Source organism: Hyperolius riggenbachi, chromosome 10 (genome assembly GCF_040937935.1).
Source record: "Hyperolius riggenbachi isolate aHypRig1 chromosome 10, aHypRig1.pri, whole genome shotgun sequence".
Lineage (NCBI taxonomy): Eukaryota > Metazoa > Chordata > Amphibia > Anura > Hyperoliidae > Hyperolius > Hyperolius riggenbachi.
In genome coordinates this window covers 175824541-175846192 of record NC_090655.1, presented here as the reverse complement: position 1 = coordinate 175846192, position 21652 = coordinate 175824541, and the positions used below count along the sequence as shown (strand labels likewise).

General features: G+C 41.3%; 1 protein-coding gene across 1 annotated transcript in view; it reads right to left on the bottom strand.

Moving 5' to 3' along the window:
* The window catches only part of PRPF19 (pre-mRNA processing factor 19), a 170848-nt gene that overhangs the window by 67757 nt on the left and 81439 nt on the right, over positions 1–21652 (bottom strand). The window contains exons 4-6 of the mRNA XM_068257991.1: positions 16708–16849; positions 13725–13798; positions 13586–13648 (exon numbers count right to left, since the gene is read on the bottom strand). Of these exons, the coding sequence (XP_068114092.1) occupies positions 13586–13648; positions 13725–13798; positions 16708–16849 (279 nt within the window). The remainder of the gene's footprint in view (positions 1–13585; positions 13649–13724; positions 13799–16707; positions 16850–21652) is intronic.

Genomic DNA, 21652 nt, shown 5'->3' with positions numbered 1-21652 from the left:
CCTCTAGGGTGGGTGCCTCCAGGGTCGACCAGTTGGGGCATTCCAGGCATTCCTGCAGCCTCAGTTTTGCGTCCTCAGTCCACTTTTTAACAGTTTTAGTGATGGGCTTTGACGTCTCGAGCTGCCTTCTGTAAGTGGGGATCAGGTGGATCACGCAGTGGTCTGAGTTCCCTAGGGGAGTGCCTCGAGAGGCCTTGTAGGAGTTTGAGGGTTGTGAAGCATTTGTCCAGGGTGTTGTGGTTCCTGGTGGGGCAGGTGATATGCTGCTGGTAGTGGGGCAGCTCCTGTCACAGGTGTGCGCTGTTGAAGTCCCCTAAGGTGATGACGAGAGCCTCCGGGAAAGTAGTTTCCCACCCCGAGATATAATCGCTCAGTGTTCTCAGGGCACTCCTGGTGATGGAATCTGGGGGGATGTAGACCCCTATCAGAATGAAAGAGGAGAACTCCCTAGGTGAGTACCTGGGCCTACAGTTGATGGCTAGGAGTTCAACGTCAGGGGAGCAGAACTTGCTGAGGAGTGAGATGTTGGTGCACCAGTCGGAGTTAACGTAGAAGCATATGCCGCCTCCTCTCATTTTCCCGGAGAGGTCTCGATCCCGGTCTGCACGGAAGATGGAGTAGCCTGGCATCTGTACAGCGTTGTCCGGGACGTTTCCGTTGAGCCAGGTCTCCGTGAAGCAGAGCACAGGGGTGTTCTTGCTTAGCGAGGGTTTGCGGCTGAGCAGTAGGAGCAGTTCATCCACCTTGTTTTGGAGTGAGCAGACGTTCGCTAGGAGTATGGCCGGTATGGGAGTAGTCCTCTTCTCTTCAGCTTCACCCGAGCCCCCGCCCTTCTCCCCCAGTGGCGGTGATTCATTGGCTCTAACTGCCCCCACCCACAACAGCAACAGTATGCATCACTAGCCTACAAGGCAGCATGGGTGTGCCTCTGTTTACATGGTATTGGTCCCAGTTATTGGCTTAACCCTGCCAGTGGGCTCTTCTGCGCATGCACAGTGGGGCAGTTAATGCAAAGAGCAGCCAACTGGCGCGACTGAGCCAGATTACAAGGACTGATACCATGCAAATGGAGGTACTCGGGAAGACAGCGAGGGACGCATTGGTGCTTATGGGGCTGAAGGAAGCCCCAGGTAGGTATATAAATCTTTTAGTGTGACCACTTTATGCTGCACTACATCAGTGCAAGTAACAGGAGGTTACGCCATTTCCTTTAGTGAATAAACCCCCTAGTATGCCAGCATAGTACTGTCCATTTATTTATCTAGCTGCATCTGGAATATGGAATTCAGTTCTGGGCACTGCATTAACCTTCCTAGCGGTATTGACAAGCCTGGCTCGTCCAGCAGAAACATGCTGAAAGTGGTATTGACGGACAAAAAATAACTAGTCTGTTGCTCAGTGCTCCAAAGTCCTCTTTTCTGATGAAAGCAAATTTTGCATTTCATTTGGAAACCAAGGACCCAGAGTCTGGAGGAAGAATGGAGAGGCACACAATCCAAGATGCTTGAAGTCCAGTATGAAGTTTCCACAGTATGTATTGATTTGGGGAGCTATGTCATCTGCTGGTGTTGGTCCACTGTGCTTCATTAATTCCATAGTCAACACAGCCATTTACCAAAAGATTTTGGTGCACTTCATGCTTCCTTCCACAGATGAGCTTTATGGAGATGCTGACTTCATTTCCAGCAAGACTTGACACCTTCTCACACTACCAAAAGTACCAAAACCTGGTCCAATGACCTTGGGATTACTGTGCTTGATTGGCCAGCAAACTCACCTGACCTGAACCCCATAGAGAATCCTGTGAGGTGTTGCCAAGAGGAAAGATGAGACATGAGACTGAACAATGCAGAAGAGCTGAAGGCCGCTATTGAAGCATCCTGGTCTTCCATAACACCTCTGCAGTGCCACATGCTGAGAGCATCCATGCCACTCTGCATTGAGGCAATACTTGACACAAAACATGCCCAAACAATGTATTGAACATCTGCATAATTATATTTTTCAAAGGTCTGACATTTTTCAATTTAAAATCTTTGTATTAATTTTATGCAGTATTTTAATTTTCTGAGATTTTGATTGTGGGGTTTTCATAAGCTGTATGCCCTAATCATCAAAATGTTAACAAATGGCTTGAAATCTCTTGCTTTGCATGTAATGAGCGTTTTTAATGCAAGTCAACGGAAGCTTTTTTTTTTTAAAAAAAACAATGAAAGCGACCTACAAAATTCTCTCCAGGTGTGCCAGGGCCCTAAGAGTGATGTGCAGGTCCTCTGTGGGAGAATGAGGGTGTTCTTCTTTAATTACACATTCTTCAGGCTCAATCTGAACCAGGTTTACGGTGATGGACAAAACCCTCTGCGTTTAATGTGTTCAACATTCTCAGTAGGTTCACAACAGCTCTGCAGGGAGTGCTTATGTAGAGTATAGTACTACTGTAGTAACTTACATAGTTAGTTATTTGGGTTGAAAACAGACGTCCATCGAGTTCAACCAGAAAATAAGGTAACTTGTAGTCACCAACCCCAAATTTACCAATATGTCAAATTGATTGATTTAATGAGCAAAGGGGGAGCTTAAATTTGCAGACTAAATTTACATAAACCAGCATTAACCTGGAATTATTTGCATTTCATTGACCATCCCTCCTAATGACACAACTACACATCGGACTTTATTCTGACTACAGAGATGTTGTTTGTTATACAGTATATAAATATTCCTGCATAGTGTACCCATCAGATATACAGTCACAATCAGATATGCGTATCTAATTTTAAAAATATGGTGACTGCTTTATTGCAGCAGCACAAACAACATGTTGTTTGATTGAATGATTTTATTTTCGAGGACTAAGCACTGCTATTGCTGTGTATATATGTTAGTTATTTATGATGACTATTTGAGAAGCATAACATCTTATCATATTGTTTCTTGTAACTTCAGTTCAAATTTATTAGACGTTTGAATCTGTGTATTTTTACTCCGACTCCAGGTACCCAAAAATTGCTGAGTCTCCAACTCAACAGCCCTTATTCTTAGTAACAATAAAGTGTACCTGAACTGACATGCAGCATGATAAAATGAGAGCATACAGTACTAATCCTGCATAAAATCTAGTGGTATATATGTGTCTCTGGAACGAACTCCCAAATCTCCCACATAAGGGCCCATACACTGAGACATTCCTTGGCAGATTAAATAACTTTGATCGAATCTGCTGAAGATTGTTGCCTGATTGTAATTTCGACATTATAGGACAGGAATTGCTGGTCGATCAGGGGTGGGGCAAGGGCGTAGAAGTATCTATGCCGAGGAGAGAGTGGTGGCATGTCTCCCCTTCTAATGCTGCTGTCCCCTGGTCCGTGCAGTGTATTAGCGCAGCGAAGCAGAGCTGGTGTGCTCCCTCCTGCTGCTGTGATCTCGTGGTGCCCATATTGACCCGGAGGGATGTGCACATTTACGTACATCACTGGTGTATGGGGTCACTAATGGCATGGGGAGATGATGGTAGCACAGAGGATTGAGTATGACTGCAGGCGAGGTGAGTGTCAGAGCGCTTCAACTGCACTAATACTCTGCACAGGGCCCCTGGGAGAGTAGCAGGAGGGACGCCTGAGGCAGTGGAGTTTTTGTAACACGTGTCATGCTGATATTTGATAAAAATCAATGTATGGTGTGTGGCAATGACGGGTCCCTCTATGATCAGATGTCGATGAGAGGGCCCTATCTTTTGGGCATGTCGGGAGAAAGTATGCCAGTGTATGGCAGAGGGACACTGTAGGGGGGGGGGGGGGGGGGGTCGGGGGAAAATGAGTTGAAGTTACCCGGGGCTTCTAATGGTCCCCCACAGACATCCTGTGCCCACAGAGCCAGTCACCGATGCTCCGGTCCCGCCTCCGGTTCACTTCTGGAATTTCAGACTTTAAAGTCTGAAAACCACTGCGCCTGCGTTGCCGTGTCCTCGCTTCCCCCGATGTCACCAGGAGCGCACGGCGCAGGCAGACCATACTGGGCCTGCGCAGTACGCTCCTGGTGCCATCAGCGGGAGTGAGGACACTGCAACGCAGGTGCAGTGGTTTTCAGACTTTAAAGTCTGAAATTCCAGAAGTGAACCAGAGGCAGGGCCAGAGCATTGGGGAGTGGCTGCGTGGGCACAGCATGTCTGTGGGGGACCATTAGAAGTCCCGGGTAACTTCAAATAACTTTCCCCTGACCCCCCCTACAGTGTCCCTTTAAGGTCATAAAGTGTGCACCGGTGCATCATCAACATCTTGCAGGAAACACTTTTTTTTTTTTATTGAATTCAATACAATAACCTGTTATGAATTCAATATTTAAAAAAAAAAAAAAAAAAAAAAAAAGAAATTGTTGAAAATTATTGGAAATAAATTGAAACACTTTTTTTCACGGAAATCCTGGGGAAATTGAACGCCAGGGTGGTTAAAGGAGAAACATTGCAGTATTAGAACAGGTGCAGAAAAACAAAATTAGAGGGATGAAAGGGCTCAATTACTGGAAAAGAAAAACAAAAGTTTGTTTTCTTAAAACAGAAAGAATTTGCGATAATTCAGGTTGGAGTGAGCTTGAAATGTCTCCCAGTGCAACACTGCTGAATATATGCAAATTAACCATTGTACCCTTAGAAGCTAAACACACGTCCAGAACCCGCTGGAATGCAATGATGTGTCATCTTGTTAATTTGTACAGAGCTATAATAATCCAACATGCATACAGACTGTTTCAGATTATTTGATCCTCATCAGTGCATGGCATGGATTAATTTAGCTCTATGCAGTAGGGCTTGTAACACCGAGAGGTACAGACTAACCAGCTAGCTCATGGTGACCCAGAACTCATTGGAGTATATAAGGGACTACAATGGTCCTAAAAGCCCCCTTACTTAGTTGTTAAGAAAAACAAAAGTTTGCTTTCTTAAAACAGAAAGAATTTGCGATAATTCAGGTTGGAGTGAGCTTGAGATGTTACTAGAAAAGGGAAGATAAACTGGCCTTATTTAGTCTGGAGACAAGAAGCCTTATGGGAGATCTAATTAGCATGTATAAATACATCAGAGGGCAACATGAAATCTTGGCAGATTAGCTTTTTTTGTCCCTAGGCTTATGCAAAGGACTAGGGGACATGATCTGCCCATGAAGGAAAAAAGTTTTAGCCATTTATTTAGGAAAGGATTCTTTACAATACGGGCCCTTTCCCACTAGCAATCGCAATCACAAATAACTAATGCCAGCGATTGCTATTTTTCATTGATTTCGTTATGAAATTGCGATTTTTCATTTGCATTATCCCTCTTAAAATTGAAAGCGATTGTGATTAGCAAATCGAATCATTATAGTGGAAAATACTTCTCATGGTTTCTATGAAATCATTAGCGATTTGCAATTTAGCTGTGTAGTGGAGAAAGGCCTTATAAACGATTCAAATGTGGAATGTATTATCACAGAAAGTAGTTATGGAAAATTCTAGATCTGCGTTTAAGGGTGCTTAGATGCTTTCCTTTCAGAGATATGTGAGGGAGCAGGCTGGTGTTGTACCTTGTTTTCTGGTTCAACTCGATGGGACGTTTGTCTTTTTTCAACCCAAATAACTATGTTACTATGAAGTACACTTGAAGGTGAAACACGTGTAAATAAACTGATAAAATAAACAATTATATATACAGAGCTAGTTCTAGAAATTACTTTTCTAGAATTAAAGATTTCAATTTTAGTTTCCAGGGTAAAAATATCTAAATTTGAAGATGGAACCATTACACCGACATCTGCCGCTGTTCATGTTTATTATGGGAATGATGACCAACTGAAAATATTATCTCTTCCCTGCTGCCAGGGATGCTAGTCAGACGCACACACACTTTATGACCTTAAAGGGACACTGTAGGGGGGGTCAGGGGAAAATTAGTTCAAGTTACCCGGGACGTCTAATGGTCCCCCACAGACATGCTGTGCCCGCGCAGCCACTCCCCAATGCTCCGGCCCTGCCTCTCATTCACTTCTGGAATTTCAGACTTTAAAGTCTGAAAACCACTGCGCCTGCGTTGCCGTGTCCTCATTCCCGCTGATGGCACCAGGAGTGTACTGCGCAGGCCCAGTATGGTCTGTGCCTGCGCCATGCGTTCCTGGTGACATCAGGGGAAGCGAGGACACGGCAATGCAGGCGAAGTGGTTTTCAGACTTTAAAGAGAATCTGTATTGCTAAAATCGCACAAAAGTAAACATACCAGTGCGTTAGGGGACATCTCCTATTACCCTCTGTCACAATTTCGCCGCTCCTCGCCGCATTAAAAGTGGTTAAAAACAGTTTTAAAAAGTTTGTTTATAAACAAACAAAATGGCCACCAAAACAGGAAGTAGGTTGATGTACAGTATGTCCACACATAGAAAATACATTCATACACAAGCAGGCTGTATACACCCTTCCTTTTGAATCTCAAGAGATCATTTGTGTGTTTCTTTCCCCCTGCAGCTATCTTCCACTGAAGTGTCAGGCTGTTTCCTCCTGCAGAGTGCAGACAGCTCTGCCTGAATGTAATTCCTCAGTATGTGAAAGCCCAGCCAGCTCAGGGGAGGATTTATCCAGCTTGTAAAAGATAAGAGAAGAGAGAAGCTGCTCTAATCTAAATAATACACAGGCAGTGTGCAGAGAGGGGCCTGGAGGGGGGAGATGCATCACAGAACCACAACACTGAAGGACTTGGCAGCCTTCCAGACACAGGCCGACAAGTCTGACAAGAGAGAGATAAGTTGATTTATTACAGAGATGGTGATAGTAGAACGTGCTGCAGTAAGCCAGAACACCTTAGAATAGCTTTTGGAACTTGTAGAATGATAAAAAACAGGATGCAATTTTTGTTACGGAGTCTCTTTAAAGTCTGAAATTCCAGAAGTGAACCAGAGGCGGGGCCGGAGCATTGGGGAGTGGCTGCGCGGGCACAGGATGTCTGTGGGGGACCATTAGAAGCCCCGGGTAACTTCAACTAATTTTCCCCCGACCCCCTACAGTGTCCCTCTGCCATACACTGGGCATACCTTCTCCCGACATGCCCACAAGATAGGTCCCTCATCGACATCTGATCAAAGAGGGACCCGTTATTGCCACACACCACACATTGATTTTTATCAAATATCAGCATGACACGTGTTACAAAAACTCCATTGCCTCAGGTGTCCCTCCTGCTACTCTCCCAGGGGCCCTGTGCAGAGTATTAGTGCAGTTGAAGCGCTCTGACACTCACCTCGCCTGCTGGCATACTCAATCCTCTGTGCTACCATCATCTCCCCATGCCATTAGTGACCCCATACACCGGTGATGTACGTAAATGTGCACATCCCTCCGGGTCAATATGGGCACCACGAGATCACAGCAGCAGGAGGGAGCACACCAGCTCTGCTTCGCTGCGCTAATACACTGCACGGACCAGGGGACAGCAGCATTAGAAGGGGAGACATGCCACCGCTCTATCCCTCCTCGACATAGATACTGCTACGCCCTTGCCCCACCCCTAATCGACCAGCAATTCCTGTCCTATAATGTCGAAATTACAATCAGGCAACAATCTTCAGCAGATTCGATCAAAGTTATTTAATCTGCCAAGGAATGTCTCAGTGTATGGGCCCTTATGTGGGAGATTTGGGAGTTTGTTCCAGAGACACATATATACCACTAGATTTTATGCAGGATTAGTACTGTATGCTCTCATTTTATCATGCTGCATGTCAGTTCAGGTACACTTTATTGTTACTAAGAATAAGGGCTGTTGAGTTGGAGACTCAGCAATTTTTGGGTACCTGGAGTCGGAGTAAAAATACACAGATTCAAACGTCTTATAAATTTGAACTGAAGTTACAAGAAACAATATGATAAGATGTTATGCTTCTCAAATAATCATAAATACCATATATACACATCAATAGCAGTGCTTAGTCCTAAAAAATAAAATCATCCAATCAAACAACATGTTATTTGTGCTGCTGCAATAAAGCAGTCACCATATTTTTTAAATTAGATACATATATCTGATTGTGACTGTATATCTGATGGGTACACTATGCAGGAATATTTATATACTGTATAACAAACAACATCTCTGTAGTCAGAATAAAGTCCGATGTGTAGTTGTGTCATTAGGAGGGATGATCAATGAAATGCAAATAATTCCAGGTTAATGCTGGTTTATGTAAATTTAGTCTGCACATTTAAGCTCCCCCTTTGCTCATTAAATCAATTAATTTGACATATTGGTGAATTTGGGGTTGGCAACTACAAATTACCTTATTTTCTGGTTGAACTTGATGGACGTCTGTCTGTTTTCAACCCAAATAACTATGTAACTATGTAACTATGTAAGTTACTACAGTAGTACTATACTCTACATAAGCAGTCCCTGCAGAGCTGTTGTGAACCTACTGAGAATGTTGAACACATTAAACGCAGATGGTTTTGTCCATCACCGTAAACCTGGTTCAGATTGAGCCTGAAGAATGTGTAATTAAGGAAGAACACCCTCATTCTCCCGCAGAGGACCTGCACATCACTCTTAGGGCCCTGGCACACCTGGAGAGCATTTTGTGGGTCACTTTCATTGTTTAAAAAAAAAAAAAAAAGAAAAGAAAAGAAAAAAAGCTTCCGTTGACTTGCAATTAAAAACGCTCATTACATGCAAAGCAAGAGATTTCAAGCCATTTGTTAAAATTTTGATGATTAGGGCATACAGCTTATGAAAACCCCAAAATCAAAATCTCAGAAAATTAAAATACTGCATAAAATTAATACAAAGATTTTAAATTGAAAAATGTCAGACCTTTGAAAAATATAATTATGCAGATGTTCAATACATTGTTTGGGCATGTTTTGTGTCAAGTATTGCCTCAATGCAGAGTGGCATGGATGCTATCAGCATGTGGCACTGCAGAGGTGTTATGGAAGACCAGGATGCTTCAATAGCGGCCTTCAGCTCTTCTGCATTGTTCAGTCTCATGTCTCATCTTTCTCTTGGCAACACCTCACAGATTCTCTATGGGGTTCAGGACAGGTGAGTTTGCTGGCCAATCAAGCACAGTAATCCCAAGGTCATTGGATCAGGTTTTGGTACTTTTGGCAGTGTGAGAAGGTGTCAAGTCTTGCTGGAAAATGAAGTCAGCATCTCCATAAAGCTCATCTGTGGAAGGAAGAATGAAGTGCACCAAAATCTTTTGGTAAATGGCTGTGTTGACTATGGAATTAATGAAGCACAGTGGACCAACACCAGCAGATGACATAGCTCCAAAAATCAATACATACTGTGGAAACTTCATACTGGACTTCAAGCATCTTGGATTGTGTGCCTCTCCATTCTTCCTCCAGACTCTGGGTCCTTGGTTTCCAAATGAAATGCAACATTTGCTTTCATCAGAAAAGAGGACTTTGGAGCACTGAGCAACAGACTAGTTATTTTTTTCTTTAGTCCAGTAAGATGCTTCTGATGTTTGTTGTTCAGGAGTGGCTTGACAAGAGGAATACATTTGAAGCCTATGTCCAGATCTGTCTTGTGTGTGGTGGCTGTTGATGCACTAACTCTGCCTCAGTCCACAACACTTTTGAATGGTCTTTTCCAGACAATCCTCTGCAGGCTGCGGTCAACTCTGCAGTTTGTGCACTTTTTTCTTCCACACTTTTCTCTTCCACATAACTTTCTACTAAAGTATACCCGAGGTGACAAGTAACATGATGAGATATACATGTGTATGTACAGTGCCTAGCACACTTATAACTACAGTGGTTTGCAAAAGTATTCGGCCCCCTTGAAGTTTTCTACATTTTGTCATATTACTGCCACAAGCATGAATCAATTTTATTGAATTCCACGTGAAAGACCAATACAAAGTTGTGTACACATGAGAAGTGGAACGAAAGTCATACACGAGTCCAAATATTTTTTTTACAAATAAATAACTGCAAAGTGGTGTGTGTAATTATTCAGCCCCCTTTGGTCTGAGTGCAGTCAGTTGCCCATAGACATTGCCTGTTGAGTGCTAATGACTAAATTGAGTGCACCTGAGTGTAATCTAATGTCAGTACAAATACAGCTGATCTGTGACGGCCTCAGGTTGTCTAAGAGAATATTGGGAGCAACAACATCATGAAGTCCAAAAAACACACCAGACAGGTCAGGGATAAAGTTATTGAGAAATTTAAAGCAGGCTTAGGCTACAAAAAGATTTCCAAAGCCTTGAACATCCCACGGAGCACTGTTCAAGCGATCATACAGAAATGGAAGGAGCATAGCAAAACTGTGAACCTACCAAGACAAGGCCGTCCACCTAAACTCACAGGCCGAACAAGGAGAGCGCTGATCAGAAATGCAGGCAAGAGGCCCATGGTGACTCTGGACGAGCTGCAGAGATCTACAGCTCAGGTGGGGGAATCTGTCCATAGGACAACTATTAGTTGTACACTGCACAAAGTTGGCCTTTATGGAATAGTGGCAAGTAGAAAGCCATTGTTAACAGAAAAGCATAAGAAGACCCGTTTGCAGTTTGCCACAAGCCATGTGGGGGACAAAGCAAACATGTGGAAGAAGGTGCTCTGGTCAGATGAGACCAAAATTGAACTTTTTGGCCAAAAGGCACAATGCTATGTTTGGCGCAAAACTAAAGGCTCATACACACATCAGACTATAGTCTTTGGAAACTGAAAGATCACAGACCAATCTTACCACCCTTCATGTAGTATGAGAGCCATACCTACACAGTCTATTCTATGGAGCTGAACTCCCCATCAGATAGAAATCTTTGCAAGATGCTGCACACACAGATGCTGTACAGACACAAAAGATCAGTATCTGCAATAGATCTGTTTCTGCCAAAAATCCATTCCTGCAAATTGCAATGATAGTCTATGATATCCGCAGATCATCATACACACGATTTAACTGACATTAATCTGCAGATCAAGCAATCATCCGCAGATCTGAAAATCCATCCTGGTGGATCGGATCTGTAGATGAATGTCAGTTAAATCATGTGTGTATGATGATCTGCGGATATCATAGACTATCATTGCAATTTGCAGGAATGGATTTTTGGAAGGAACAGATCTTTTGCAGATACTGATCTTTTGTGTCTGTACAGCATCTGTGTGTGCAGCATCTTGCAAAGATTTCTGTCTGATGGGGAGTTCAGCTCCATAGAATAGACTGTGTAGGTATGGCTCTCATACCACATGAAGGGTGGTAAGATTGGTCTGTGATCTTTCAGTTTCCAAAGACTATAGTCTGATGTGTGTATGCACCTTAACACTGCACATCACTCTGAACACACCATCCCCACTGTCAAATATGGTAGTGGCAGCCTCATGCTCTGGGGGGGCTTCTCTTCAGCAGGGACAGGGAAGCTGGGCAGAGTTAATGGGAAGATGGATGGAGCCAAATACAGGGCAATCTTGGAAGAAAACCTTTTTTAGTCTACAAAAGACTTGAGACTAGGGCTCGCCTTTCGGCAGGACAACGACCCTAAACATAAAGCCAGGGCAACAATGGAATGGTTTAAAACAAAACATATCCATGTGTTAGAATGGCCCAGTAGAAGTCCAGATCTAAATCCAATCGAGTATCTGTGGCAAGATCTGAAAACTGCTGTTCACAAACGCTGTTCATCTAATCTGACTGAGCTGGAGCTGTTTTGCAAAGAAGAATGGGCAAGGATTTCAGTCTCTAGATGTGCAAATCTGGTAGAAACATACCCTAAAAGACTGGCAGCTGTAATTGCAGCAAAAGGTGGTTCTACTAAGTATTGACTCAGGGGGCTGAATAATTACGCACACCCCACTTTGCAGTTATTTGTAAAAAATGGTTTGAATCATGTGCGATTTTCGTTCCACTTCTCACGTGTACACCACTTTGCATGGGTCTTTCACATGGAATTCCAATAAAACTGTTTGTGGCAGTAATGTGACAAGATGTAGAAAACTTAAAAAGTGGCCGAATACTTTTGCAAACCACTGTATGCTGTGTTCCTTTTTTTTTTCTCTGCCCGAAAGAGTTAAACATCAGGTATGTAAGTGGCAGTTCCTGTCAGGACTTGGTCAGACTACAGTGTGACCCTCACTGATAAGAAAATACACCTCTAGCGCCCAAACGCTAGAGGTTCTAAAAGCTCTTCCCAATGTAATGCTATGGGGTTTTTTTTTTTACAAAACCTCATTGCTCCAGTGTGCACAGACACATAGGATAAGCAGCAGATTTAAAAACTCAAACCGCTCAGAAAAACTCCTCTGGTGTGCACCGGCCCTGAGAGACCATTTAAAGGCTCAGTAACCATTTGTATGTGTTTAGGATTAATTATCTGATTAGAGTGACACTTTGTGCACAGAATATTGAACCTTTTGTAAGCTGTAAGCCATAATGATCAAAATTATAACAAAGGCTGCAAATATCTCGCTTTGCATGTAATGAGTCTATTTCGTATATTAGTTTCACCTTTTAAATAGACTCTGTAACAAAATTTTCAGCCTTATTTCTTCTATCCTATAAGTTCCTATGCCTGTTCTAATGTGGTCTGTCTTACTGCAGCCTTTTCTAGTTGCACAGCCACTGTAATATTTCTGTTACATAATCTAATCTTTCCTTTGTTGGCTTTGTCGGCTCAGGCAGGAATGTGCTGCTCTGCGGTGATAGGGAGAAGCTATGCGCACACCCTCCACACCCCTGCAGGCTCTGTGTGCTGTGTGTTGCTGTATGAGTCACAGACAAAGCTTCTCTGAGCCTGTCACATTCTGGTTAGCAGCCATGTTTTTGTTTGTAAACACTGCCTAAAACTGGCAATTTCAAGCCAGGATCGCAGCAGGGAGTGGGAGAAACAGCAAAGAGGGGCCCAGGAGAACATAATGAATAGAATGGTATGCTTTTTATTGTAAGAATTTTAGAGTACAGATTCTCTAAGTTTACTTACTGAAATAAATTAACTTTTGCGTAATATTCTAATTTTTCAAACTTCACCTGTACCATAGCTATCAGATATTTATTGTTAATGTTCTACTTCAGAATATTTTTCTGCAATTCTCACAGTAGTGACTACGCTACTGGAAACAAAAAGCAAAGTGAAATCTTTCAAATGAAAATTTCCATAGCACTAAATAAATAAATACAATTATTTTATCTATTGTAAAAGCTTAGATCAAATACATGAAATCTGATTATGGTAATCAGGGCTTTGGAGTCAGAGCAATGGTTGGGTATGTGGTCTGTGACAGGTCCATGTATGCGCTTGCTCCTCTGTACTCACACAAAATGCACAATGTAAAGAGAAGCCAGGCCGTTACAATTTCTAATTTCTGGAAACATTGAGGTACGAACACACATTATGGGAAAAAGTAGGAAAGAAGAGGCCTGATGCACTATCTGTAAAGTTGCACAGCAATCCAGGCTTTGGCGTCGAGTCGTCAGAAAAATATTTATGTACCTAGAGTCAGTCTGTGAAATCAAACTGGAGTTGTATGATTTTTGTTCTGAATCCAAAGCCCTGGTGGGAATGTATTACCTGCTGTAAATATGAAAGTTAACCATCTTCAAAATATAGTTTCAACTTACTTTCTGTATGATTTCTGCAGACATTCCTACAAGTTCTCCAAGCTCCATTGCTTCAACAGAACCCTGAAGAAGTACAGAACATAGAAAATTAGAGAGTAAAAACAAAAGAAAGCAAGCAAAAGCAGCTAAGGATACTTACAGCAGCTCCTGCTTGAGGTGCAGGATTGGCCTGAAGAACAGAAATGCCAGCCTGAGGTTTGAGAGTAGCCAAAGCTGTCATGCAAAAAGAAAATTGCCAGAACATTAGATTTCAGTAACAACACATTCATTCATTCACTTCATATTTTCATAGCACAGGAAAAGTGTTGCAGACTAAGGAGTGATGCCCACGATTGTGGAGTGCTTTTGCTAGTGATTTTTGCTGCAAAAGCGATTTCTTGCGCTTTTGAAGAATTTATTTTAAATGTAATGCGAGGGATTACACAGCAATTGCAATTTGCATTTTTTTTCCTAGATAGTAAAATGGTTTTTGCACAGCAATTGAAAAGCAATTTTTAAGTGATCCTATACTTCTTTTTAAAGAGCAAACAATCCATAAATGCTGCAGAAGCTGCAATTACGATTTGGGGTAATAATTGCTTCTGTTGCAGCGAAGATCTCAAACTACCACCAAATTGGTCAGGTTGTCATAGTAACTTCTGCCGCATAACGAGTACAAGTAGTTCAAAGAAGTCTGTAAAAATCTCCAAAAATGTTATAGGATTTACCTGGTAGCTTTCATTACTACTTATGCCACAGTGCATGGGTCCAACGTTTGAAAAATGCTGCACAATTTAGATTTACGTGGAAGGTGCGTAGGAGGAACCCTTTTATTGTGTAGAAATCTCAGGGCAAAATTCAACTTTTCTCATGAATAGAGATGGTCAGGTAGATGCAAGTCATTTTGACTCATATGCATATAGTATGCAGCTTGGAGCTGGGCCAATTAAGTCGTTAGGAAGTGTATTTGATTGTCCCAATTGCAAGTTGCATACAATTTGTGTAAAAAATTTTGAATACGCTGAAATTACATGCATTTTACTGACCATCTCTACTCTCAAACATGAAGGAAAAAAAGGTCTTCTTGACAAACTGAAAAATAATCTTGAGATAAAACAAAACACAAGGACTTTTGGGACAATGTGCTCTGGACACGAGGCAGAGATTGGTTTTTAGTATAGTGGCAGAAGTACATTTGGAGAAAAGCAGACAGCATTTCACAAGAATAACCAGATACCAACTCAAGCTAATCTGGTAAAATGTTAAGGCGGTGGAAATGTTGCGTACATGTAATAAAGTGCCTAGTAAAATGGGCGTGTAGAATTTTACAGATATTCTACACTCTATAATAGTAGCAAATCGGTAATTATACTGATATTATACTATCACCATCTGTAACCTAATTCTCACACTAACCATCCCCCATTTACTCCCAACACTAACATTCCCCCTTTACATGCCTAACACTAACCCTCTCCCCCCTCACTTACATAAACCCCAATAATACAGGACCCAAGGTACACCCCCCCCCCCCCACCACTAATACACTTAAAATCACTGTGTAGCCAAATTTCAGTGCACTACCGCAATGCACTCCAGCACCTGCTACTTATGCTACGTACACACATGCGACAACGATCGTTCGTTGTCAACGACGAACGATCTTTTAATTGACGAAAGAACGACCGAAGTAAAGTTAGTTGTAAAAAGTGTGTAACGATCACATCGTTAGAACGAACGTTACACCACGTAAAAGCACTTAATGCGCCTGCGCATAAAATTGTAAAGTTCCTTGGAGAAAAAGTGAAATGCGCATGTCCAGCCTGGTACGAACGATCGTTTCCAACGATGTACCACTTTTGCTAACGATCGTCGGTGGTAAAAATCCGCCAAGACAGAACTTTGTTTTGTAGCGATTTGCCTCGTTCGTCGTTTGCCTTAATAGTCGTTGGTTCGTTTTTTGTAACGATCGTCGTTGGTAAAGATCGGGGAACGATCGTTACAAACGACTATAGTCGCATGTGTGTACGCACCTTAAGTATCGGAACTCCACCAACACTAAATTGGTAAAATTCAGCAGTGCAATATGGGCACCTATGGCAGTGCCCAAATTGTTGGCTCGCGAATGGTGCCCAAATTTACTGCTTAGGGTAATATTATGGTTTGAAGCAGCTTGAATTCTTTAGTGTACCCGAAGGCACTTGAGGATATTGCAAAACCATTTGTCGTAAGTCTTTATCTCAACCAAAAAAAAGAGGATGTTGCAACCTGACAGTTACGCTAAACATCGTAAATCCATCTATGAATGACTGGGAGGGGGGGCGGGGCATATGAAGGGTTCTGCAAGACACAGCCCACAATTATATCCATATGCTTGTGTGCGATAAGAAAAACACAAGAAAAATAACACAGGCAGTCTTCTACTTACACATTGGTTATTTTTGGGGAGGTTGCATTATATATACTGTACTTAAGTTATTTACGTTTGAAAAACTTGGGATTTGGACTAGATATATTTTTAATTGTTTTCAATGTGCTTTAAATAGCTTACAACAGTTTATAAAATACTAATTATGTAACATGTAATAAGAAAAATATGTAATAACAAAAACAGCAGTTTAAATTGTATATAGGACGACAGTTTTGTTTCTATGTATTAGATATTTGTAACTTGAGTGTTTGAAAGTAGGACTATTTGTATCTGTTTATTGTTTTCTTTTTGAATGAATGACTGCTATGTCAGTATTTCACAGTTTATGTTCAATTAATTATAAAAGCACTTTATGAGGGGGTTATTTACTTATTGACATGATTGTAAAAATACATAGAAGATGACGCTTATGGTTAATGCACACACTTCTTCAGGTAGGCCTACCACTCACAGGTTTACGGAGTATCCAGTTAACGAAAAAAAAAATTACACAAGAAAATGGCATTACAGTATATGAAGAGACCATAACAAACAAGCAGCTAACGATTTAATCCCTACCATAGTCGTATGTCACCATTATATATTAAGGCCAGTTTTGGGGAATAAATTGACTTGTTTGTTTTTGGGATGGGGAAGGAATGGAATATGCATGTCGTATACAGAGTCATGAATTGACACAGTAAAGCAAAATAAGTAATGATGTATGATTTACCTTCACGAGCAGCTGTTGCCTCCTTAGTAAGACGTGCTATAACACGACAAGCAGCATCATGTTGGTACAAAGCATGAGAAAGTTCTTGCCGAGTTGTCTGAAGCTGTTGTCGCAAAGTAAAGCTGTGAAGCATGACTGCATCCTTGAAGAAAAAAATGAAATGTGTGACATCTAATACACAAATGTATTACAACAAAGACATACCAATATGTTTAAAGGATACCCGAAGTGACATGTGACATGATGAGATAGACATGTGTAGGTACAGTGCCTAGCACACAAATAACTATGCTGTGTTCCTTTTTTTCTTTCTCTGCCTGAAAGAGTTAAATATCAGGAATGTAAGTCGCTGACTCAGTCCTGACTCAGACAGGAAGTGACTACAGCGTGACCCTCACTAATAAGAAATTCCCCTTTTTATCTCTTCCTTGCTCTCGGAGGCCATTTTCTGTTAGGAAAGCGTTTTATAGTTGGAATTTCTCATCAAGAGAATGCCAAGAGTGTGCAAAGCCGTAATCAAAGCAAAAGGTGGCTACTTTGAAGAACCTAGAATATTACATATTTTAAGTTGTTTCACACTTTTTGGTTATGTACTATACTTCCACATGTGTTAATTCATAGTTTGGATGCCTTCAGTGTGAATCTACAATATTCATAGTCATGAAAATAAAGAAAACTCTTTGAATGAGAAGGTGTGTCCAAACTTTTGATCTGTACTGTATCTCAAACGTGTCTTTTACAGTGATATGAATACACTTCAAGGGTATTTGTATATTGCGTCACACGTATTTTATGTGACGTATGGCCACCATGTAAAGCACCGACAGGTCGCTGTAGAAATATATATTTTATTATACGCATTGCAAATTATGATGTAGTGCACACAATAAACCTGAGCTATGGATAGTGGATAGTATGAGGAACCCTGATAACATAGGTTTCTGTGTTCCAATTGCATAGATCTCACAGGGACAAGAATGTGCTTACGTTCTTTCCTGCTGACACATGGGCGTATATAAACATATGAAGCAATTACTTTTTTGGGACCTTACATGCTTGGCTGTATTTGTATATATTCTGGGACGTATTCTAGGACTGTATTTGTATATATTCTATCAAGTTCACATTTAAGGTTTCATCAGTGCATTGCACTACTAAGGGTGCATACACACATCAAACCATAGTCTTTGGAAAATGAAAGATCACAGACCAATTTTACCCCCTTCCATGTAGTATGAGAGCCATACCTACACAGTCTATTCTATTGAGCTGAATTTCCCATCAGATAGAAATCTTTGCAAGATGCTGCACACAAAGATACTGTACACATTCAAAAGATCTGTATCTGCAAAAGATCCGTATCTGCAAAAGATCCGTTCCTGCAAAAGATCCGTTCCTGCAAAAGATCCGTTCCTGCAAAAGATCCGTTCCTGCAAAAGATCCGTTCCTGCAAAAGATCCGTTCCTGCAAAAGATCCGTTCCTGCAAAAGATCCGTTCCTGCAAAATGCATTCATAATCTATGATATCTGCAGATCCTCATACACACCTTGTTTGACATTCATCTGCAGATCAGACAATCATCTGCAGATCTGAAGATCCATCCTGGTGGATCTGATCTGCAGATGAATGTCTGTTAAACAAGGTGTGTATGAGGATCTGCAGATATCAGACTATGAATGCATTTTGCATGAACGGATCTTTTGCAGGAACAAATCTTTTGAATGTGTACAGCATTTTTGTGTGCAGCATCTTGCAAAGATTTCGATCTGATTAGGAGTTCAGCTCAATAGAAAAAACTGTGTAGGTATGGCTCTCATACTACACGGAAGGGGGTAAAATTGGTCTGTGATCTTGCCTTTTCCAAAGACTATGGTCTGATGTGTGTATGCACCCTAACTCTGTTGATACTTCTCACCATCTTCGCACCAGTGTGGCGTAGCATGTGTGTTGCATTCTTAACGACATACTCAGTTTGTCTTTGCAACATGCTTGTATTGTGTAATATCTGACTTAAAGAGAATCTGTATTCTAATATTCTTACAATAAAAAGCATACCATTCTATTCATTATTTTCTCCTGTGCCCCTCTGTGCTGTTTCTGCCACTCTCTGCTGCAATCCTGGCTTGTAATTAAAGAGTAACTGTCAGGCTGCAGAAGCTAATTTAAACCTCTATTCTCCTGTGTTAAACAGTTTAGAAGGAAGCCCAAAAGCCATTGGTGAAGATAAAAATCTCAGTTACCTTTGATGTGTGCTTATCAGCAAGTCTGTTACAGAGCCATAAGGACGCAAGCCGCATACTAAACTGCAAAGCATTCTGGGGCCCTCCCCTCGGCTGCTAATGAGACGTTACAGAAGCTTGTAATCAGTCCAACGTGTAGCACTGATAAATCTCGGGGCAGAGTACTCTGCAGGAGTCAGCTATTGTTCCTAGCCACATGGCTCATTAATATTCACTGCACACTGTGTTGTTCAAGTAGGAGCTTATCTGTGATCAGGAAGCAGGCAGGACATGACGACACATTTGACAGAAAAACATGGAGCCTGCCATGAGCTGTCAGGAGCATCTATCTCTGCATATACTATATACAAATTCTGTGAAATCCAAACGTGGACAGTGAAATGCATATGTAATGTAAGTACAGCCAATCTTTAGCTACTGATATATGTGTTTATTTTCTCTGAGACCTTATACCTAACAGCTCCTCTTTAACAGTTTTAGGCAGTGTTTACAAACAAACTAACCAGCTTCTAATAGGCTCAGCTAAGCCTAGTGTGTGAGTCATTCACAGTGTGCAGGGGGCCTGCAGAGGGTGTGTATCGCTTCTACCAATCACAAGCAGCCCTGCACATTCCACACAATCAATCCTTAGCCCGACAAACAGGACAGAGGAAAGATACATTGATTTATTACAGAGACAGTGCAGTTAGGAAAGACTGCAGTAAGCCAGAGCAGATTAGAACAGGCATAGGAACTTATAGGATAGAAGAACTAAGGCTGAAAAATTTGTTAGAGTCTCTTTAAAATATAAGTTTTTACATGTTAAAAAAAATAATAATAAAATAAGGTTCATTTTATTTTCCTTGTACAGGAAATGTTTTGCTTATTTCAACCAGGGTCAGATAAGTATTTTGTCAACCTTCTGTATAGATTGTAAGCTCGCTAGGGCAGGGCTCTCTCCCCTTTTGTGTCTTGGAATTCATTATACATTTCATTCATCATTTTACTTTTATTACTGTGATTACCAATTCTGTATTTTGCATTTTGTCACCAATTGTCTATTTTGTATATTGGTGTACACCATTGTCTGTATTATTATGTACCCCATGTTCGTTTCTTACTTTGTACAGCGCAACGGAATATGTTTGGCGCTTTATAAATCAATAATAGTAATTATATAATAATACCCTGAAAACCAAATCTTACTTAGATCTAGAAGTTTTGAATCAGGATGATACCATTTATTGGCTAACTTAGAGATGGATAAACAGTGAGATTTCGACTTATAAAACCCTTCGTCGGACTGGTTCCTGACCAAAACTGAAAAACACAGCTTATATACACTGACATACAGAGGTGAAACATTCTTTAGCAAACATAAATGTAATTAGATGCCTTAACTGTTACTGAGGAGGCTTTCCCAGGCATCCTATCTAAATTGATAAGATCAATAGAATCCTCAACATGACATAAAAACTTACTTAGATCTAGACTGGTTCGTTTATTTTTCTTAGGGCCCGTTTCCACTAGATACAAATTCATGTGGATTTGCTGCACACAAATTAGCATAGCAGTCCATTTCAACGGGCCCGTTTCCACTAGATGTTAAATTTGCACCCAGGAAGAAAAAAAAAAAAAAAGTTCTGGGCGCCACATGCGATTTTAGCATCAGTTTTCACATTCTCGTTTTTGGACATTTTTGTGTGCATTTGCATGCATGTCAATAGAAAAAAAACAAAAAACATTGTTAGTTACCTGGTAACTTCCTTTTTAGTAACCTCCAGGACAGGTCCACCCTGAGACGACATAGGCTCCTCCCAGGAACAGGAAACGTCCACATAGAGTAGAGTACTCTATACATTTTTAACTGATACCCTCAACTCTAGTCAACAACCAGAACTGTTACTCATAAAAGAGGTGTCCCCACCAACACAACAACACATATACTATACATATTAATGTATAAACGGGTGGGTTACGGACCTGTCCTGGAGGTTACTAAAAAGGAAGTTACCAGGTAACCAACAATGGTTTTTCCAGTAACCTCCAGGACAGGTCCACCCTGAGAAGATAAGCAAGAATCTTACCAATTTTAGGGTGGGCTAACTGCCTGCAGAACTTTCCTTCCGAATGATTGTTGTCTTGCAGACATCAGATTCACCCTGTAATGTCTTGAGAAGGTGCCGAGACTTGTCCACATAGCTGCTCTGCAAATCTCTTCTGGCGTGGCACCCACTCTTTAAGCCCATGATGTGGTCGCTGCCCTAGTAGAGTGGGCCCCAACTGTACCTGATCGAGAAGCTCCTGCTAACTTATAGGCTTCCTCTATAACTAATTTTATCCACTTGGCTATTGTTCTTTTCGACATCTTCATGCCCTTTGTAGCCCCTGCAGTACTTATGAATAGAGCCCTAGATTTTCTAAATTCTGCTACTCTTTCCATGTATGATATAAGACATCACCTAACATCCAACGATGGCTCTGCATTAAACGAAGGTAACACAATCTCCTGTGATCTGTGAAATGTTGTAGTCACTTTAGGCAGGAATTCCTCACACGTCTTCAATACTACCTTATCACTAAATATTATACAGAATGGCTCATCACAACATAAAGCTTCAAGTTCGCTTACCCTCCTAGCTGAAGTAATGGCTATTAGGAAAATAGTCTTCATTGTAAGAAGTCTCAAAGAAATTCCAGATACTGGCTCAAAAGGTTCCTCGTT